Below are 17,986 nucleotides of genomic sequence, written 5' to 3'. Positions count from 1 at the left end.
AAAGCAGAAGCCAAGGCTGTGCAGACAGATGGGGCTGGGGAGGAAGTCGGAGGAAACCCTGAAGGCTCCAGAGCCCTTCAGCCCCTGCCACCAGCTGGTCCTGTGGAAACTTCCATTCTCCTAATCACTTCTTTGTGACTTGAGTTTGGTTTTTGTAATAAAAAAAAATCTAAACTTGGCTGAAATCTTTACTGCTGTATCAAGAACTAATTGATTTTTTGGTTGTAGTATATCCACTGGTGCTAGTCTAACTGGTTAAGAAAGCTCAGCCTACGCTTTTATGACAGATGTTTTATTTATAGATAATTAAAATTTAGGCATATACATGACACAAACATTATATATAGTACACTTTCCATGATAGAAGTTATGATGCTGTTCACAGAAAGGCCTCAATTCAGATGACATAATGCATATGCTAGAAGGGGACACCTGGGAGAGGGGACACCAAATGGCCTTCTGGTTTTTCATTTTGGTTGAAATATCCTCTGGATGCATTCAAGTAATACTAATCATTTCATGTTCAAAAGGCTTTTAATAAACAAATTCAGAGTAAAATTAATTGAAATATTTATAATACGATTTGTTACACAGTTATTTCCAATATACAATCAAGACGTCTCACGACACTTGAAAAAAAGGAGAGAAAAAAAATCGATTGCACCCACAAGTAAAAAGGCTTTATTCATTTTGGGGATGCTGCAATTCGGTATTTATATAAACATTTACACACTTTAGTAAACACAGTCCTACATGTAATGCAGCATTACGGGTGAGAAGACCCTTGGAAGTCGAGCGTCCACAGTGTTGCACGCACACAGGCGGAGCTTCTCACTGTCATTCCCATCACGGCCAGTCAGTCTCTCCACCCCGTCCTCCCACCGGGCTCGAGGACGGACACTTCTCATCAGACACACCAGGCAGCCTACAGTCTACACAGCAGCGAGCACTCTGCCGCCTGGCTCAGGCTCTCATTTCACGAGGACGTTTCCCCGTCTTAGTGTCCTGTTAAATAATCTTGCGTAGAGTCCGAAGCAAAGGAGTCGACATCCTCGTTATCTGAATCGTCGCTGCTGTCGTCGGCGGCCGGCTCTCCTGTAAGCGCGATGCGAGCATAGTCATCCGTGTCTATGGACTTGCAGAAGTGGATGGCGTACTTGAGCTTCTCCTCCAGCACCTGCTTGCAGGAATACCTGGGCAGCTTCAGCAAGAAGAAACAGGTGTAGGACTCAGGGAGGAAGTGGTCTGGAGGGTTGTATTTATCCAACACCTGTTGAGCAGAAATATGAAGTGATCAGAAACTGAGTACGGCTGCAGTCTACTTTACTGTGCTCATTAGACTCTTTGTGCTCACAAAACCATATTTTTTGCGAAGAACAAAACAGCAGAAAACATAATCCAACCAACTTTAGGAGTAACAATGAGCAATTAATTCCTAGAACTTGGAGTAAGAAACAGCACCTCACTATGGAGATGACGGCTCTCTATGGTCATCCTGGGAAGAGGGCCCGAGGACCACACCACCCCTGTGGATGCGGGGCGGCCTGGCTGGCGGAAGACCAGGCACGTGACCACAGGAGAGCTCTTCATGAGTCTAGCAGCCCAATTTGACCCCTACAGATTAAGATACCAGGAAACAGCAAGAATTATGGACAAAAACTAAGAATTACTGACCTTTTAAGATAAAAAACTATGCATGCTCTCCAAGGTGACCCTGAAAGACGGCCACTTTTCTAACCCTGGCAGAGACGCAGGTCAGGCTGTGCTGGGCACATGCTGGGAACAGTGGACCCCATCAATCCATCCGCCCAGGCACTGCTGTTACGGTCCCAACAGAGAGCGGGGGCATTAGGCCATCCCCTCTCAGTGACCCGGAAGGTCCATCGAGCTTGTTTCTGACCACTGGCCCACAGAGTTGGAACCCAAAGCAAAACCCTTGTTCTCAATCCAACAAGTGGCCTCATTTTCCTCAGTATGTAGCATGTTACTTAGTGACTCACCTAATCCGACCAGATAACTGCATGAGTGCTTTACGCGTGTTTGAAATCTAGAGCAGGCTGACACCGCAGTGATGTATTCTGGGGATGGCCAGATACATTTTTAAAAAATAGGTAATGGTACCCAAAACACATAATCATAACATTTTGAGCCTTCACATCAGAGAAGTTGGATGTTTTCCATTTTCATTTCTGTGAAGACTCAAGAGGCCCATTTTTCCATGTGCTACAGGACTGTGGGTGAGGAGCCGGCCACCGTCGGCCGACATCAGCCCGGGGCTGGCAAGCCCAGCCAGGAGCCTACCTGGATGACGAAGTCTCGGCCCCGGAAGTCGGCGATGGTCCTAGGTAGCCTCGTCCGGCCCCAGACGAAGCGAAGGAAGAGAGAGCGCTCTGTGTTGGAGAAGGACTCCATCACCTCCCAGAACCACTGGATCAGCGATGCGGAAGGCTCGATGCCTTTATAGGTGGCTACCGACTTGAGAAGGTGCAGCGGGATGTCAGGGCTGCCACACACCTGTGGGAGGATGTCTGTCAGGGCCGCGTGATGCTTCCCACCCTGGTGTTTCCGCAAGACTCCATCATGCTCCCTCTCTACACCAAGGCCTGTTTGGGGCAGGGAAAGGTCTGGGGGCTCTGGGTGGGCCCGCACACAGCCTCGTGCAGGCGGGTGGAGGGACGCGCTCAGAGTGCACTCCCTTTAGTCAACACACAGGGCAAGGTTCTGACTCTAACTACTGTCACTGATTTGTGGGTCAGCAGGCGAAAGGCAGCTGCAGGGCAGCCCCACCTTGGGGTCGGCATACCATCGTCTCCAGTTCGTAGCCGGTGAACAGAGAGAGGAGGGGGACAGGCACAACGCGGGCCATCCCTTCCCGAACAGCAGCCACCTGCTCATCAAATTCATGGAGTCTGGAAGAAAAAGCTCACTTTACACTTCTGTCTTCAGTGACACTGACTTTATGCTGCTCACACCAATCCTTGGCATGCAGCACTGTGGCCGCACACTTCCCAGCTGGGAGGACAGAGGAGCAGCTCCAGATGGCATAAGCATGCTTAGCAGCTCGGCATTGCAGAGCTTCTCCCAACACTGGGCTCATCTCGTCCGGCAGAGGGGGTACGGCCTAATGACCACCTACAGCTATGCACACCCCAAGATGCCACTCTCAGTACCCACAGGACACCCCAGGAGAAGCCAAGAGGGGAAACACACGTGCATCCACCCCAGGCCCGAGACACTGTGCTGACCCACAGCAGACACGATACGGGGGACAGCACCACCCAGGACACCTGCCAGGACTACCCCCACCAGAGCCCACAGGGCCCACCCCGCCACATGGGGCCTCACCCAGACACTCTCAGGTGCTTCCAGGGGACATGGGACAAGCAGTGGAAGCTATGGGTGGTGGTAATGACCTGCCAAGCCTGAATCACAGCGCCCAAAGGCCTGTGCACAGTCACACCTGGACACCTGGCAAAGGCTGCTCTGTGTCACTCAAGCAGCCTGGAGGGGGTTGAGACAGTCCCAGACACAGCCCTGTCCCAGGGAAGCCAAGAAAGAAAGCACACAGGGGCAAAAACTATGGCCTCTCCAGGTGCAGTGACCCAAATGGGTGGATTTTGTTGATCTTGGTATTCTGCTTAGAGCCAGGAATATCAGAGTAATAAATACCGACCCTGATCACAAAATAAGCTTCATACCCACAGATCAGCAATAGTTGGAGCCAAATCCATTACTTTACTGTGTATGACACTCCTGAAAAACACAGATGTCCACACAACCATTTTCTGCTACTTTTGCTATTTATGTCAATGCAACAGAGACAGATGACCACCAACCTATAGTTTATCGCCAGCCGCACGTACTCCGCGCGGTTGTCCAGGGTGATGTGCGTGTGCTTGGAGCTCAACTGGATGTCCTGGCCGCTGGCGCTTGGCACCGTGAACGGCAGGCTCATGGCTTCAAACTCCTCTGAGGTGGCTTCGTTGTCTCGGATGTACATGAGTCCAGGAATAAAATCCTTATCAACCTTTTAAGGAGAAAAAGAAAGCCCATGTGTCGACTCAGGGCTCGTCTCCATCCCAGGCTCCAGTCCACCCAGCACACTCTGTCAAGCAGGAACCAGGGTCAGCCTCAAGTGCATCTCGAGGCTGCAAGTGCACGGCACACACCAAGATATAAGAGGAGCAACAAGAGAGTACTTCACCCAAGGAGCTGAATGAAGAATTTGCAATTCAGCCAAATGCTTAAAACTTAACCACTGAGAAAGTTACAGCAACTGGCTAGCAAGGGTTCCCTCCCTGCAGCCGAGGCATGACACATCCATGGGGAATGAGCTGGCTGTGGTCGCCCCAGGACAGAGCCTCCCGTGCAAGCCTCACTCGCGGCCCCCAGCTGCCCAAAAGCTCAGCTTCTTCACAGGGGAGGCAGTAAGCTTCCTTATCTGACAAGACAGTGTGTGTTACAAAACACCAGAAAATAGCTGGTCTATTTTTTTTTTTTTTTTTTTTGCTTCTCAAAGGTGGTCCACAGCCAGCAGCCTCTGCGTCACCTGGGCACTGAGTTAGGCCAGAGTTCACAGCCTGACCGGACACGCAGAACAGACTGTGCCTGTTAACAAGACCCCAGAGGCCCCGCCTGCCGCCCCAGGGAGTTACCTCACTGAGGTCCGCGATGGTGAGGCTCATCCCAGCCAGCTGCTTCCAGACAGGCTCAGCAAGGTTGAGGCTCAGGGGACTCCCGGTTCGGATGGCAATGCCCAGCAACACACCTGATCATTCAGGACACAAGTGACAGAGGACACTTGAAAAGGATGACAAAACTTCCCGCTCACTCACACACGCCACTGACAGCAGCTCCACACTGAGGACTCAGAGCCTTCTGAAGCAGCAACACCCAAATCATAGGTCTAGGCCCTTCCTCAAGACCGCCTGTCCTGCTCTAAATCTATCCTTTTGTGCCTATAAGCCTCTAACTCTTCACATCCTTTCTGCACACACACTAGTTTAAGCCACACAATGGCCAATTCTTCTTCTTATGACAGCAAAGAGCTGGAACTTCCCCACGGGAGTGTCCTCCAGGGAGCTACAGCCCTGCCCAGAAGGTGCTGGCTGTGGTGGGACGCACAGCCGAGGACACCCTTCACACCCTCAGTGGGAAAGGAGGGAGGGACTGGCCAATGGCGAAGACCTCACCCCCCTCTGATCCCAAGTCTTAGATAAACATTGAAGATGCAGAAACAGAATCTCCCATCTTCTGAGTGCCTGAGGCAGTCTCCAGTCCTCAGCACGTGGCCAGGGCTGGCTCTGCCAGTGCCTGCAGCTGTGCACAGAGCTTCCGACGGTCCACCACCATCAGGCCCTCAATGCTAGGCACGGAAGTCAACAGCACCTCGTTCGCTTCCATAATGTTGGTGAAAGGCACGATCAATATTAAAAGTCTTTTCTTTTTCTTTTTCTTTCTTTTTGATAGTGTCGCCCAGGCTGGAGTGCAATGGCGCGATCTCAGCTCATTGCAACCTCCACCTCCCGGGTTCAAGCAATTCTCCTGCCTCACCCTCCTGAGTAGCTGGGACTACAGGTGCATGCCACCACAGCCAGCTAATTTTTTTTGTATTTTTACCAGAGACAGGGTTTCACCATATTGGTCAGGCTGGTCTCGAACTCCTGACCTCAGGCAATCTGCCCACCTCAGCCTCCCAAAATGCTAGGATTATAGGCGTGAGCCACCGCGCCTCACCCTAAAAGTCATTTTTATTGGTAACAGTCTCAAAAACTAAAAGCAGATATTCAAGATATCTACTGTCATTCCTCAAACAGATGATATACTTTAACTCAAGAGCAGGCACAGGCCACAGAGACACAGTCTCAAGCGGCCGAGAAGCTCACCCAGGAAGCGGAACATGCTGCTGTGCACGGGTGCTCTGGCGGCCGGGCTGAGCAGGTAGCAGTCTCGGTTGGCCCCAGACTCATCCCTCCCGTTGGGTGTCACGATCAGCAGGGGCGTGAGTCCGTTCTGCAGCTCCTCACAGATCTCAGCTATGGACTCGCTGTAGCCGCCCCCACAGTCATCCACAGATTCACCTGCAGGGGAGAAGCAGCCACTCGAAGTCCCCTCACACAGGCCTGTGTGAAGAGCCCCAACGCTCCCACACCATGTGGCCTCTGTGCTCCCTGTGGGCTCAGGCGACCACTGCCGGGGACACAGGTGCTCCAGCGCGCGGCAAGTTCTCACCCACAAACTTGACTTTCCAGACACGGTGAGGAAGGAGGAGGCTGTCGGGACCAAACGAGCTCATCTTAGCACACATCTGCCCAAAGACAGACTTGGTGCCGTCAGGGCCGGCCAGCCCGCCTTTGCTCCTTGATCGTTTGACCTGGAGAGGAGGAAGCAAGCAAGCGTGAGGCCGCTGCCGCAGCAGGAAGCACACAGTCGGGGATACGCGGCACTGGCAAGTGCACGAGGAGGAGGCACCGTGCATGGGCCCCTCCCTGGTCACACACCTGCTTGCGTGGACGCCAGGCAGACCCCACCATCTGGGGCACTCGACTCTGAACACCCGAGACCGCTGCCTCACCCCATTGGGCATGTCGCCAGTGATGTGCCCAGCAGCCCCCAGGACTAGTGTGTCTGAACAAACACACCTTCCAACATGACACACACCACTACCACGTCCACAGCTGCGGCCCGGCAGCACCCCCCTGGCACGGACCATCCTCACACCCTATGCACTGCTGCTACTTCACCATCTTGCCACGACCTCATGAAATAAGACACCAGGAACTCCAAAAGCAGCTCTCCCAGCAGACCAGAACAGACTCCCGGCACTCAAAGATTCAACCCAATGCCCCTGAGACTGAAGCAGACACAGTGAGTGAATGCCTCAGCCGGGACCAGCCCTTCCCCACATCTGCTTCCACCCATCCCATTTCCAAGCCTTGGGGCCACTCAGCCTCCCCAACACAGGCAGTCACTCTCCCTACCCATCCTTCTCATCCTAAGCTACGATTGCCAAAGGCTCAGGGGACTCCAGTTCCCAAAGACACCAGGGCAGGAGCTCTAGGGCCCCTGCCACAGAAGGACTTCGGCACATGGGAGGGCAGGTGGCCGAGGCTGTGCGTCAGAATCATCTGGGAAGCCCAGTCTGGAAGGATGTCAAAAAGAAAAATTGAAGAAAAAATGGTCCTGAGAATGTATTTTGATGACTCCTCCAGTGAAGCTCTCTTCACCTTTAGCTCACATAAAGTTGAGTTTAAACAACTTACAGCGCAGGCTGCCATAACCAAGACTAAAAATACAAGAAGAATGACAGAAGCCACAGCTGCCTGTAGAATGAACTTGTCTGCGTGCCACACACACGGCTAGTGTTCACAGACTGGGGTTCCTGGAAACTCGCGGCAGCTTGTTAAGGCTCCATCATGCCCAGAGGAGACTAGGCTACAAGAAAAGAACAGGACATGCCCTATGTCGCAGCGGCCGAGTGAGAGGAGAGGTGCACCCAGCTCCCCGAAGCCCACGGGGCTGCCTCTCCTCCGTGACAACACCCACTAGTAGAGGCTGTCTGTGCACAGAGGCTGCAGAAAACAGCAGCCATGAGGCTGGAGGGAGACAGGCTCCTGCGGGACAGCACTTTCTCTGCTCAGTAGAAACACAGATGATTTTAACTGTCTTTAATCGGAATTCTCTAAATTTTCAGAAATGTGCATGCAATAACTCTGTAATAAATTTTTAAGTATAAAAAAGTTTTTATGTAGTGATGTTCAGATCCTGCTATCAAACTAAATAAAACTCCCAACAAACAAAACCCTCCAGTAAGATGACCTGTGTTCTGGAGTCTCTGAAACTGGATCCAGACAGCTGTGAGAGCCCCTCATGGCAACCTCTTGGGAGGCGTGCCCCTGAGCGCATCATCGCAGCCATGGGATGGCAGGTTGGAGGCGCCTGTGCAGCTTTCCTGGCTCCATGCTGGCATCCTGTGCACACCCTGAATTCATACAATGTTCTTCTCCATGTTCATTTTTAGGCAGAAAATCACTTCTATTTCCCACATCTGTAGAAAATTTCCTCGCTTCGGGAGGGGCATGCTACCCTGAACGGGAACGAGCCACCTCTGGCACCCAGGGCTGGGGCTGAGCCAGAGCAGCCCCCAGACGTCAATCCACATTGCACACTAGGCTGAAGGGTGTTTATCTGATTCTTAAGAAGGCCTGACGCCGGGCACGGTGGCTCACGCCTATAATACCAGCACTTTGGGAGGCTGAGGTGAGTGGATCACCTGAGGTCAGGAGTTCAGGACTAGCCTGGCCAACACATTGAAACCCTGTCTCTACTAAAAATACAAAAAAGGCCGGGTGCAGTGGCTCATGCCTATAATATCAGCACTTTGGGAGGCCGAGGTGAGTGGATCACCTGCAGTCAGGAGTTCAGGACCAGCCTGGCCAACATGGTGAAATTGTCTCTACTAAAAATACAAAAGAAAATTAGCCTGGCATGGTGGCGCACGCCTGTAATCTCAGCTACTCGGGAGGCTGAGGCAAGAGAATTGCTTGAGCCTGGGAGGTGGAGGTTGCAGTGAGCCAAGATCGCGCCACTGTACTCCAGCCTCCCTCTCAAAAAAAAAAAAGGTCTGATTTAAGTTGTTGTTTTTTGTTTGCTTTGAGACAGTATCTGGCTCTGTCACCCAGACTGGAGTACACTGGTATGATCTCGGCTCACTACAACCTCTGCCTCCCGGGCTCAAGCAATTCTCCTGCCTCAGCCTCCCAAGTAGCTGGGACTACAGGCACCCACCACCACACCAGGCTAATTTTTGTATTTTTTGTAGCGACGGGGTTTCATCATGTTGCCCAGGATGGTCTCAAACTCCTAGGCTCAAGCAATCCACCCACGTCAGCCTCCCAAAGTGCTGGGATTACAGGCATAAGCCACCACCAAGGACTAATATAAATGTGTTTGCCATTTACCCAGTTTGTTTTTCCAATCGCATACTGAACGTTTTTGTAACACAAGCTGGGGATAGCAAGATGAGTAAGAAAGAGGTGCTCAGCATGTAAAGACTTCTTAAAAATTTCAGATGATACAAAGACAGAAACAAGGGTGCCTAACCTGCATCCTAGTTTATCAAAACTTCACTGATTCCCAGAGCCCCCCAGGCTTGAACATCCACCCTGAGAGCTCCTGGCCCAAAAAGTCTGCGTGCGGTTTTGAGGGAGGTGCAAGTCGAGGTGCACTCAATTGCGGGGGTTAGACAACACGGAAGCCATCAGCTGGCCTTGCCTACAAGCTATAATGTTTATGATGCACAGCAAACCGAAGCCATCATCCAAGGTAGGGAAATAAAAGCTTTTTTATGAACCTAGTTAAACAACCTATTTATTTGAGGACATGACTGACATACAGCTTAGCATTAAACACTCTGACGTCAGTGAAGAGACCAGCTCCATCAATGTGGTCACATGAGCTGTCCAACAAAGGACAAGAGTTTCATGTCTTAATTCAAAATGCCCCCAAGTATAACTCTGAAAACATTTCTAGTCTTGTAATCAACATCAGGGTAAAAATCACGTGTTAATACAAAGGTACAGGAACAAAGAATTTGTTCTTCATGGCTCTCTCTGTCTGATCCAAGAGGCGAGGCCAGCTTGAGCATTAAATGTCAAGTTCTGCACGCTATCATCATCAGGGGCCGAGGCTTCTCTTTGTTTTTAATTAATTGTTTTTAACTGTGAGTTTATATACACTTGAAGCAGTATACATTTAGAAATGGTCTACTTGTTGTTTCTTTCATTACTACCCATGAGACAGTATTAGTAATTCTGGCCTATGAAACTGGCAAAGAAAACTACCAGTGGTGGGGAGGGTGTGAGGATGGTGGGAACATGAACTGTTATAACCTATAATCGGATGTATCATCAAATTATCACTGGGCCTCTGACCCACTCCACTTCTCAGAACTTAACAAAAGGGGTGACCGAAGATACACCCAGATAGCCCTGCCTGTACCACAGAAAAGTAGGCACGGCCCCCCAGCACCATCAGAGAAATCTGACAGAGTAAACCAGGACACACCCCTGCAAGAGAGGAGCAGGCTGCAGGCAGCTGCCAAACACAAGCAGCCCCACAGGACCCTATTCCATGGCAGGGAGGAGAGAAGCAAATTTCAAAAGGCAGTGATCCTGCTTTGGCTGTAACAAATAGACACACACCTCCCAATGGAACAGCAGCGGTTATCATCATGCAGTGGGAAGAGGGCTGATTTTATTTTCCCCGTTCTTGCTGACCTGTGTTTGTGCTTTTGGACTATCTGACATAAATCTTCATTACTTCTGTATAAAGAAACACACTGACATTCCTGGAAGCCCCAGCACATCACATACAGGAAGCCCACAAGAAGGAAGGTGGCACCTGCTCTTTAAAGTTGGGGTGCACAGGATGGCAGGCTACCAGCGCTCTCGTCCCAGCCCAGGCACCCAAAAAAGCGTCACTTCTAAGGCTGTCAGACTCGGAGAGTAATCTCCATGTGCTACCTGGATGCGGTTCAGCTCCACGACGGGGCCATGCTGACGATCGCGCACCATAGTTGCTTGTACTACTTTCCGGAAAGCCGCCTCCTAAAACACATCAAACAGACAAAATTTAGAATCTGATATGGAAAGCATCACTCCTGAAGAAATCATCACATAGTTTTGTTTAAAATCTGTGTTGAAGACCTTCTTAAGGACAGAAAACTGCCAGTTCCCTTTTCTCAAGTTGTGAGGGTGCAGGGGAACAGGCTGGCCCTGAAGCTCACAGGGACAGACGGCAGGGCAGGTAGTGCCAATGGCCAGGCAAGAGGCAGATCCCTCAGGAAACTACCTCCACCCAGCAGCGTTCCGGAGTCTGGAAGAGCCCAGCACACGCAGGGCGCAGAACAGGGAGGGCTGGGCCTGGCAAGCACCTGCTCTGACTCAGGTCTCCAAGTTAAGGTTTCCCTGCCAAACATCAAGTCCACCAGTGGCAGGGACTGATGTTAAACCACTGACTGCCACACAGCAGCCACAGGGCCACGGAGCACTGTGGAGCCAGCTAGACCTTGGATCGGGACAGAAAAGAGAGACCAGGGAGGGGAACAAGGTCCTGGCTGTGATCACACTAAAAGAAATCGGGAGTGCCTGGGGTGAAGACAGCAGGGCGTGGCGAAACATGAGCACCACAGTGAGGACCCAGCTGTTCCCCAGGAGGGAGCAGGTCGGCCATGCCCGTGGGGAAAGGGCACAGGATGCAGCACGCAGCCGTGCCAATGGAAAGGGAGGACACAGGTCAGCAGGGGTCTCAGCTCTCTTGGCCAAGTAGGCAATCGTGCCTTCTTTCAGTTAGGGGTGGGCTGTGGGAGCACAAGGGTCCCTCAGTGGAGGCTGAGCCCTTGCCCATGTCAAAGCCTAAGAACTCCAAGCCCTGAAGGCAGGAGGTGAGCGCCCCAAGCGCCAGAGGAGACCCAGAAAGGGTATCCTGGAGGCACCCCAGCCCCATGCCTCTCGCACAGCCCAGACTCATCCTGCTCCCACAGGCCCTGCCTGGACCTCAGGGCTGCTCCCCCTCCACAGGCGCACTCCCCTCTCCTCCCAGTCACCAGCCCGCCCACATTCCTGGAGAGTCCCTTTTGGTGCTCTGGACCGGAAGTAGCAACACCCACTCTCTGAGGCCGATTCTCATCACACCCGGGACCAGAACTGAGGCTGCCTACACATTCCCTGACCAGAGGTACCTTTCAGATGCCCTCAGCACTCCCCTGCTCTCCTGCAGCCCCAGCAGGTGCCAGATGCTGCTGCCCACCGCTCCCCTACCACACACCAGCTCCCACCTGTGCCCTGCTCACAGCCTGCACAACGCTCACACAGGGCCAGGTGGGACGTGTCCTGCCTCTTTTTTTCTCCCTACAAAGAAAGGTGTTTTCCTCTGCACTGCCTATTATCATCACCACTTTGAAGGATTAAAAAAAGAAGGTAAAATTAATCGTTTGCTACTTTTTATTATTGAACAGTAATTGAAATTATGTTTCCTATCCATTTTACCTGCCCACGATTTCTTCTGCCTCTCTCATCAGAGAGATGGTCTTTCCATTAAACACAAGCCTGACCACTTCCACCCTCAGGCACACGTGAAAGTAAAATGAATGTACCAGTCCTGTTCAGCAGAAATCGTTCTAGCCAAGTGGAAACAAAGCCAGTCTTTAAAAAGTAACCGCTGGGACAGGACTCCAAAACATCGCAATTTTATTAAATCACTAAGAACAGGCCACAATATTTGACAACAAAATACATCAGAGAATCACAATCAGGATTAGTGGTCCTCAATCCAATTCTATAACTTTTCCCTATACAGAGATGCCCCTACTGTATGGTAATTAGCCCCTTCGAGATCATCTTGTCAAGCTGCTTGCCAGAAACTAACCCAACTTCTAGAAAGCTCCAATTATTAGCAACATCTACAGGTCAAAACCTGCCTGGTGACTTTCAGATGCCCTCACTCATGACTGTATTACTCACCACCTGTTAATCCTCACTTGGCCAGCAATCTCTACACATTCAGGCACGGACCTTGGAGGTAATATATCTGTGACTCCTGGCCCCCTCTGCTGGACATCCTGAGAGAAACAGCCCAATCGCCGGCCTTCCTGTGTCAGTGGGGACTTGCCGTAATGCCACAGGGCCAGGCAGGCAGAGAAGGACCGCAGGAACAAAGGCTTAGTTTATGAAGGCCCCACCTCATCCTTCTGGAGCGGTGAGGGGCAGAGATTATGAAGGAGAGGTGCAGCGTCTTACTGTTTGTTTTTAATATAAACTCCAAAAGGGAAGAGACTTTTGTCTGTTTTCTCATTGATATAAAGTACCCAGAACAGAGCCTGGCATGCAGGAGGCACTCCGTGAACATGTGCTGAATGAGCTGAATTCTATGTGTTCTATTCCCAGTATAGACATTCTATTGGGTTACATGTACTGAAGACAGCAGTTGCCCCTAGAGCAAAGACTGCCACTCAAATACCTTTCCCTGGGATATCAGAATTCCTCGGAGAGTGTCGAACCCAACAGAAGGCCCGAGTCCAGTTTCGTCGAGCGAGCCTTCCAGGTCGAACATGGGGATGCAGGGGCAGAAGAGCTCGGAGAGGTGGTGCAGCAGCAGCAGGCGGTTCCTCAGCGCGATGATGGGGATCTCCTGCAGGTGATTGTACTCCATGGGGACCTGGAACACAGAAACAGCCTTCAGCCCCTCAGTCACCAAAGGCACAGGGGGGCCACAGTGTGGCATCCATTAAGGATTCTGAAAACAATTGTTTCAAAAACAGAGAAGGACTATGGTATCTGAGTTTGGTTTGCAAAACCTCACTGTGCTGCTTTCGAAATAATATTCTGTCCAATTTGACTGTAAAAAAAAATTAGTCTATACAAACAAATTTACTAAGAAACATGAGGCATGTACTATCAGAACAGTTCGGTGTGGAACAGTTTGGTTTGGGTTATAAGATACAGAAGGTGATACACACTGTATACACAGAATATTGGCTGGCATGAACATTAAGGGTTCTTTTGAGACAGGGTCTCACTCTGTCACCCAGGTAAGAGGGCAGTGGTGCAATCACTGCAGCTTGGACCTTTCAGACTCAAGTGATCCTCCCACCTCAGCCCTCAGCCTCCCAGGTAGCTGGAACTACAGGTGCATGCCACTATGCCTGGCTAATTTTTGTAGAGACAGGGTTTTGCTATGTTGTCCAGGCTGGTCCCAAACTCCTGAGTTCAAGCAATCTGCCCACCTCGGCCTCCCAAAGTGTTGGGATTACAGGCGTGAGCCACCACAACCAGCCAAATATCAAGGTTCTTAAATGCACTGTTTGGTTAACATTTACTGAGCCTGAATTATTTTCACCGAGAAGCCTCTGTAAACACACAACGACAGGATGCAGCATGTGACAGGAGCACACTTTGCTTGCCCCGACCCACCCAACCTGCCCGGACTCACCTGTGCAGGGAGTTTGCCAGCACTGGCGGGCTTGCTGGTCGACCAGGCGAGGGTATGTGCTGAGCCACAGGCCACACGGTTGACCTTCTTACCCTGAAGGGCAGCTACCAACCGAGGCCTCTGGATGGCGTTGGTGGTTCCGTCTCCCAGTTGTCCCTCATCATTGTCGCCCCATGTATAAACCTCACCTGAATGAAGTGCATTTAGAATCAGAACCTGTATACTAGGGCCAACAAACCCATGGCTGCCAGTGTCTTCCCATCACACACAGTACCAATGCTCCCTGCCCTTCAGCTGGTGTTGACCTAGTTGTCAACTTTACATATGACCTAGACGTGAATGTCTGCTTTATGTATGACCTAAACATGAATACATGCTAATTACACATCCAAAGAGGTGAGTGTACTTCCCAGGACTCTCCACAGCCCCTGCTGGCCACCAGGCCTCTTCTAGTGAGAGGCACAGGACTCTGGTCTTAAGCCTCCAACAGTGTTAGTTCTCAGGACTAGGCACGAACAGCAGCAGTTCTCCATCAGAATAATATTAGAACAGATAGCAATATCCCGAACATCCCAAATCCATCTAATATTAAAACAGATAGCAATATCCCTAACATTCCAAATTGCTCTTGCATGCGAAACAGAAAAGGAAAAGTCTGTTTTATTTATTTTATACTTTTTTTTGAGACAGGGTCTCACTCTGTTGCCCAGGCTGGAGTAAACTGGCATGATCACGGTTCACTGCAGCCTCAACCTCCCCAGCTCAAGTGATCCTCCCACCTTATCTCCCAAAGTGTTGGGATTACATGCATGAACCACTGTGACGAAGTCTCTTTGTCGCCCAGGCTGGAATGCAGTGGTGAGATCTCAGCTCACCTCAACCTCCGCCTCTCGGGTTCAAGCGATTCTCCTGCCTCAGCCTCCTGAGTAGCTAGGCTTACAGGCGTGCGCCACCATGCCCAGCTAATTTTTGTATTTTTAGTAGAGACAGGGTTTCACTATGTGGGTCAGGCTGGTCTCAAACTCCTGACTTGGTGATCCACCTGAAAATCTATGTTTTTAAAATCAAAACCACAATGTGATAACACCTCACTCCTGCAAGAATGGCCATAATAAAATAAGAATAAAAAAAACAGATGTTGGTATGGATGTGGTGAAAAGGGAACACTTATACTGCTGGTGGGAACAGAAACCAGTACAACACATTGAGATATTCTCCCACTAGAGGGCGATAAAAACTAACAACAAGCTATCTGTGAAAACGCGTTGTGATGGAAAGCATTTTCCACGCTCCACTATGGAAAAGTGTGGAGATTCCTCAAAGAACTAAAAGTAGATCTACCATTTGATCCAGCAATCCCACCACTAGGTACCTACCCAGAAGAAAGACGTCATTATTTGAAAAAGCACTTGCACACGCATGTTTATGGCAGCACAATTTGCAATTACACAAATATGGAACCAGCTCCAAAGCCCATCCATCAATGAGTGGATAAAGCAAATGTGGTATATATACACCATGGAATACTACTAGCCATAAAAAGGAATGAAATGATGGCATTCACAGGAACCTGGATGGGACTGGAGACCGTTATTCTAAGTAACTCCGGAACGGAAAACCAAACCATATTCTCATGTGATGAGGATGCAACGGCATAAGAATGACACAATGGACTCTGGGGACTCGGGGGAAAGGGTAGGAGAGGAGTGAGGGATAAAAGACTACACATTGGGTACTGTGTACACTGCTTGGATGATGGGAGCACCCACATCTCAGAAATCACCTCTAAAGAACTTATTCATGTAACCAAACACCACCTGTTCCCCAAAAACTTGTTGAAATAAAAATAAATTTTAAAAATAACATAAGAAAAGAACATGCAGTTTCTGTTCATATCCTAAACATAAGATTCACCATTCACGAGAATCATCACACTCTTCAGTGCACCGTGTGGGACCTCAACCAAGAAATACCACCGGCAAAGATTCTCAGGCAAGGTCCCTGGTGACCAGCATGGAAACAAGGCTCATGTTCTCTGGAGACACCATTAGCCTTGTCAAATCCAGAGAGACTCCTCGGGTGTCTGGAAAGTGTGACGCCTGCATGGTCAAAGGCAGTGTACTTGTCTCCTGTCCCTGCCTGCTCTCCACAGATTGATCCTAAAGCCACGAGGCGGGTGTTGCACACACAAGGTGAGGAGGGTGTCTCTGCAGACGCAGCCGGGCATAGGGAATGAGTCCGCGAGAGTGAGGAAGGCTTCTACCCAGGTGCTAGCTCCGAGGGGAGTCAGCCAAGACCCCCACATGCAAGGGGAGGAGCCACACAGGAGAGGATGAGACGCTGGTTATGCACGGGGGGAGTGGCCAAGTCGCCAGAAGAGAAAGGAGCTGCAAGGTTGCCATGAGAAAACTGGAATGAACCCTGTGGATCCAAACTGGACCTGTGGATACTGGTGGGAACTCAGTTTTCAACAGACATCAAACATAAACCAGGGTATTGTTTACATTACTATTCCCTGGCTTTGTCCACTGCCGAGGCCTGGGGAGTGGTGACACCTCAATAGCAATGAGCACACCCATCATCCAGACCTTGTCTTCTCAAGGCCATTCTCCTCCACAGACGCCAGGGTTCCTTGGAGAAATGGCCAGGTCAAGGCGTGGGGCATGGCGGGAACAAGTGGAGGCTGATCTTCCTCTGCCAGAGCAAGGAAGTACTCCCAGACAACGGGACATACGAAAAGGGGGCAGAGCCAGCCAACTAGAGCATCAAAATAAATAGACTATATACCCCAATGAATACATTAGGATCCATGATTCCCACTCAAATAAAACAAATACATGAATTGATTCAAAGCTGCATGAGCAAGGAATATTTAAATAGATTCAGGATGTCCCTACTAAATACTTGTTAATTATAAAGAATGTTCACAGTGAAAAGCATGGCAGACAATGTAACCAAGCAACTGTAGTGAGCATCATCAGCAAGCGGACAAACTGCATGTCACCTGCAAGGATGAACTGTGACGATCAAAGACACACAACCCGAATCTACTGCAGAAACATCAGAAAAAATCCAAACGGAAGAATGTGCTACAAAATAACTGGTGTCAAGTTGCAAGAAGCCCAGGAAGACGAGGAAGTGAAACGATGATGCCAGGCACTGAGAGAGTGTCACAGGACAGAGGATACACCTTGCCAGCTGACTGGCCTGCAGTGTGCTGCGAATGGGCACGGGCGTCAGGCGGGGTGGGGGAGTGTGAACTGGCTGGCAGGATGAGCCTCCCTGTTTATGGGAAACACACTGAAAAGCTCAGGACGCGGCAGCAGGACAATAACTCACTCTCATGTGGACTGGGATAAGCAAGTTCTGGGTAATGTGCTTCCAACTGGTTTGCTTCCAACTGTGATTTGTCTCAAAATTTAAAAGAATTAAATAAATCAAATAAAAAGTTCTGGATCAAGAACTACAGTGTCCTTCCACTACAGGCCACAGAAGTTGCTCATTCATCCATGAACCTCTTCTCTCAATGAAATGATTAAAGAGTGCATGCTTATATAATTCACCAAAGGCTTTAACAAGGAGCACAGTTTGTGCGAAGGCAATGAAAGATGGCACCCACGTTTTCCACTGCTGCCATAACACATCCCCACTGCCCAGTTGGCTTAAACACACACTTAGGATCCTTTCACTCTGCAGGTGAGAAGTCCCGCATGGGTCTCCCTTCCCAGAGGCCCCAGGGGAGAGTTTCCTTGCTCATTCAGACACAGCTCAGTTCTCTGTGGGACTGAGGTCCAGGTTCCTTGCTGGCTGAGCTATTCCCAGCTTCCAGGGGCCACCCCATTCCCCAGCCCTGTTCCTCCATGAAAGCCAGCAACGGAGAGTAGAGAGCTCTCAGACTTTGAAAATCTTTCTACCACCTCTTCAGTCACATCTCTGACTGACTCTTCTGCCTTCTTTTCTGATCAAAGGGTCTGTGTGATTACACTGGGCCCACTAA

General features: G+C 50.3%; 1 protein-coding gene across 19 annotated transcripts in view; it reads right to left on the bottom strand.

The window, feature by feature from the left end:
• Positions 1 to 276: 276 nt before the first annotated feature.
• Positions 277 to 17,986, bottom strand: part of HERC2 (HECT and RLD domain containing E3 ubiquitin protein ligase 2) — a 299,653-nt gene continuing 281,943 nt past the window's right edge. For all 19 annotated transcript variants that reach the window (XM_063716530.1, XM_063716528.1, XM_063716533.1 and 16 more), the window contains 10 exons: positions 13,990 to 14,177; positions 13,018 to 13,215; positions 10,524 to 10,607; positions 6,232 to 6,373; positions 5,886 to 6,080; positions 4,656 to 4,768; positions 3,837 to 4,027; positions 2,804 to 2,909; positions 2,302 to 2,514; positions 277 to 1,270 (listed from right to left, as the gene is read on the bottom strand). In XM_063716530.1, the coding sequence (XP_063572600.1) occupies positions 998 to 1,270; positions 2,302 to 2,514; positions 2,804 to 2,909; positions 3,837 to 4,027; positions 4,656 to 4,768; positions 5,886 to 6,080; positions 6,232 to 6,373; positions 10,524 to 10,607; positions 13,018 to 13,215; positions 13,990 to 14,177 (1,703 nt within the window). In that variant the 3' untranslated portion in view covers positions 277 to 997. The remainder of the gene's footprint in view (positions 1,271 to 2,301; positions 2,515 to 2,803; positions 2,910 to 3,836; positions 4,028 to 4,655; positions 4,769 to 5,885; positions 6,081 to 6,231; positions 6,374 to 10,523; positions 10,608 to 13,017; positions 13,216 to 13,989; positions 14,178 to 17,986) is intronic.

This window comes from Pongo abelii, chromosome 16 (assembly GCF_028885655.2).
Source record: "Pongo abelii isolate AG06213 chromosome 16, NHGRI_mPonAbe1-v2.0_pri, whole genome shotgun sequence".
NCBI lineage: Eukaryota > Metazoa > Chordata > Mammalia > Primates > Hominidae > Pongo > Pongo abelii.
The sequence above is the reverse complement of the archived record's forward strand: the minus strand, read 5'-3'. Positions and strand labels throughout refer to the sequence as shown.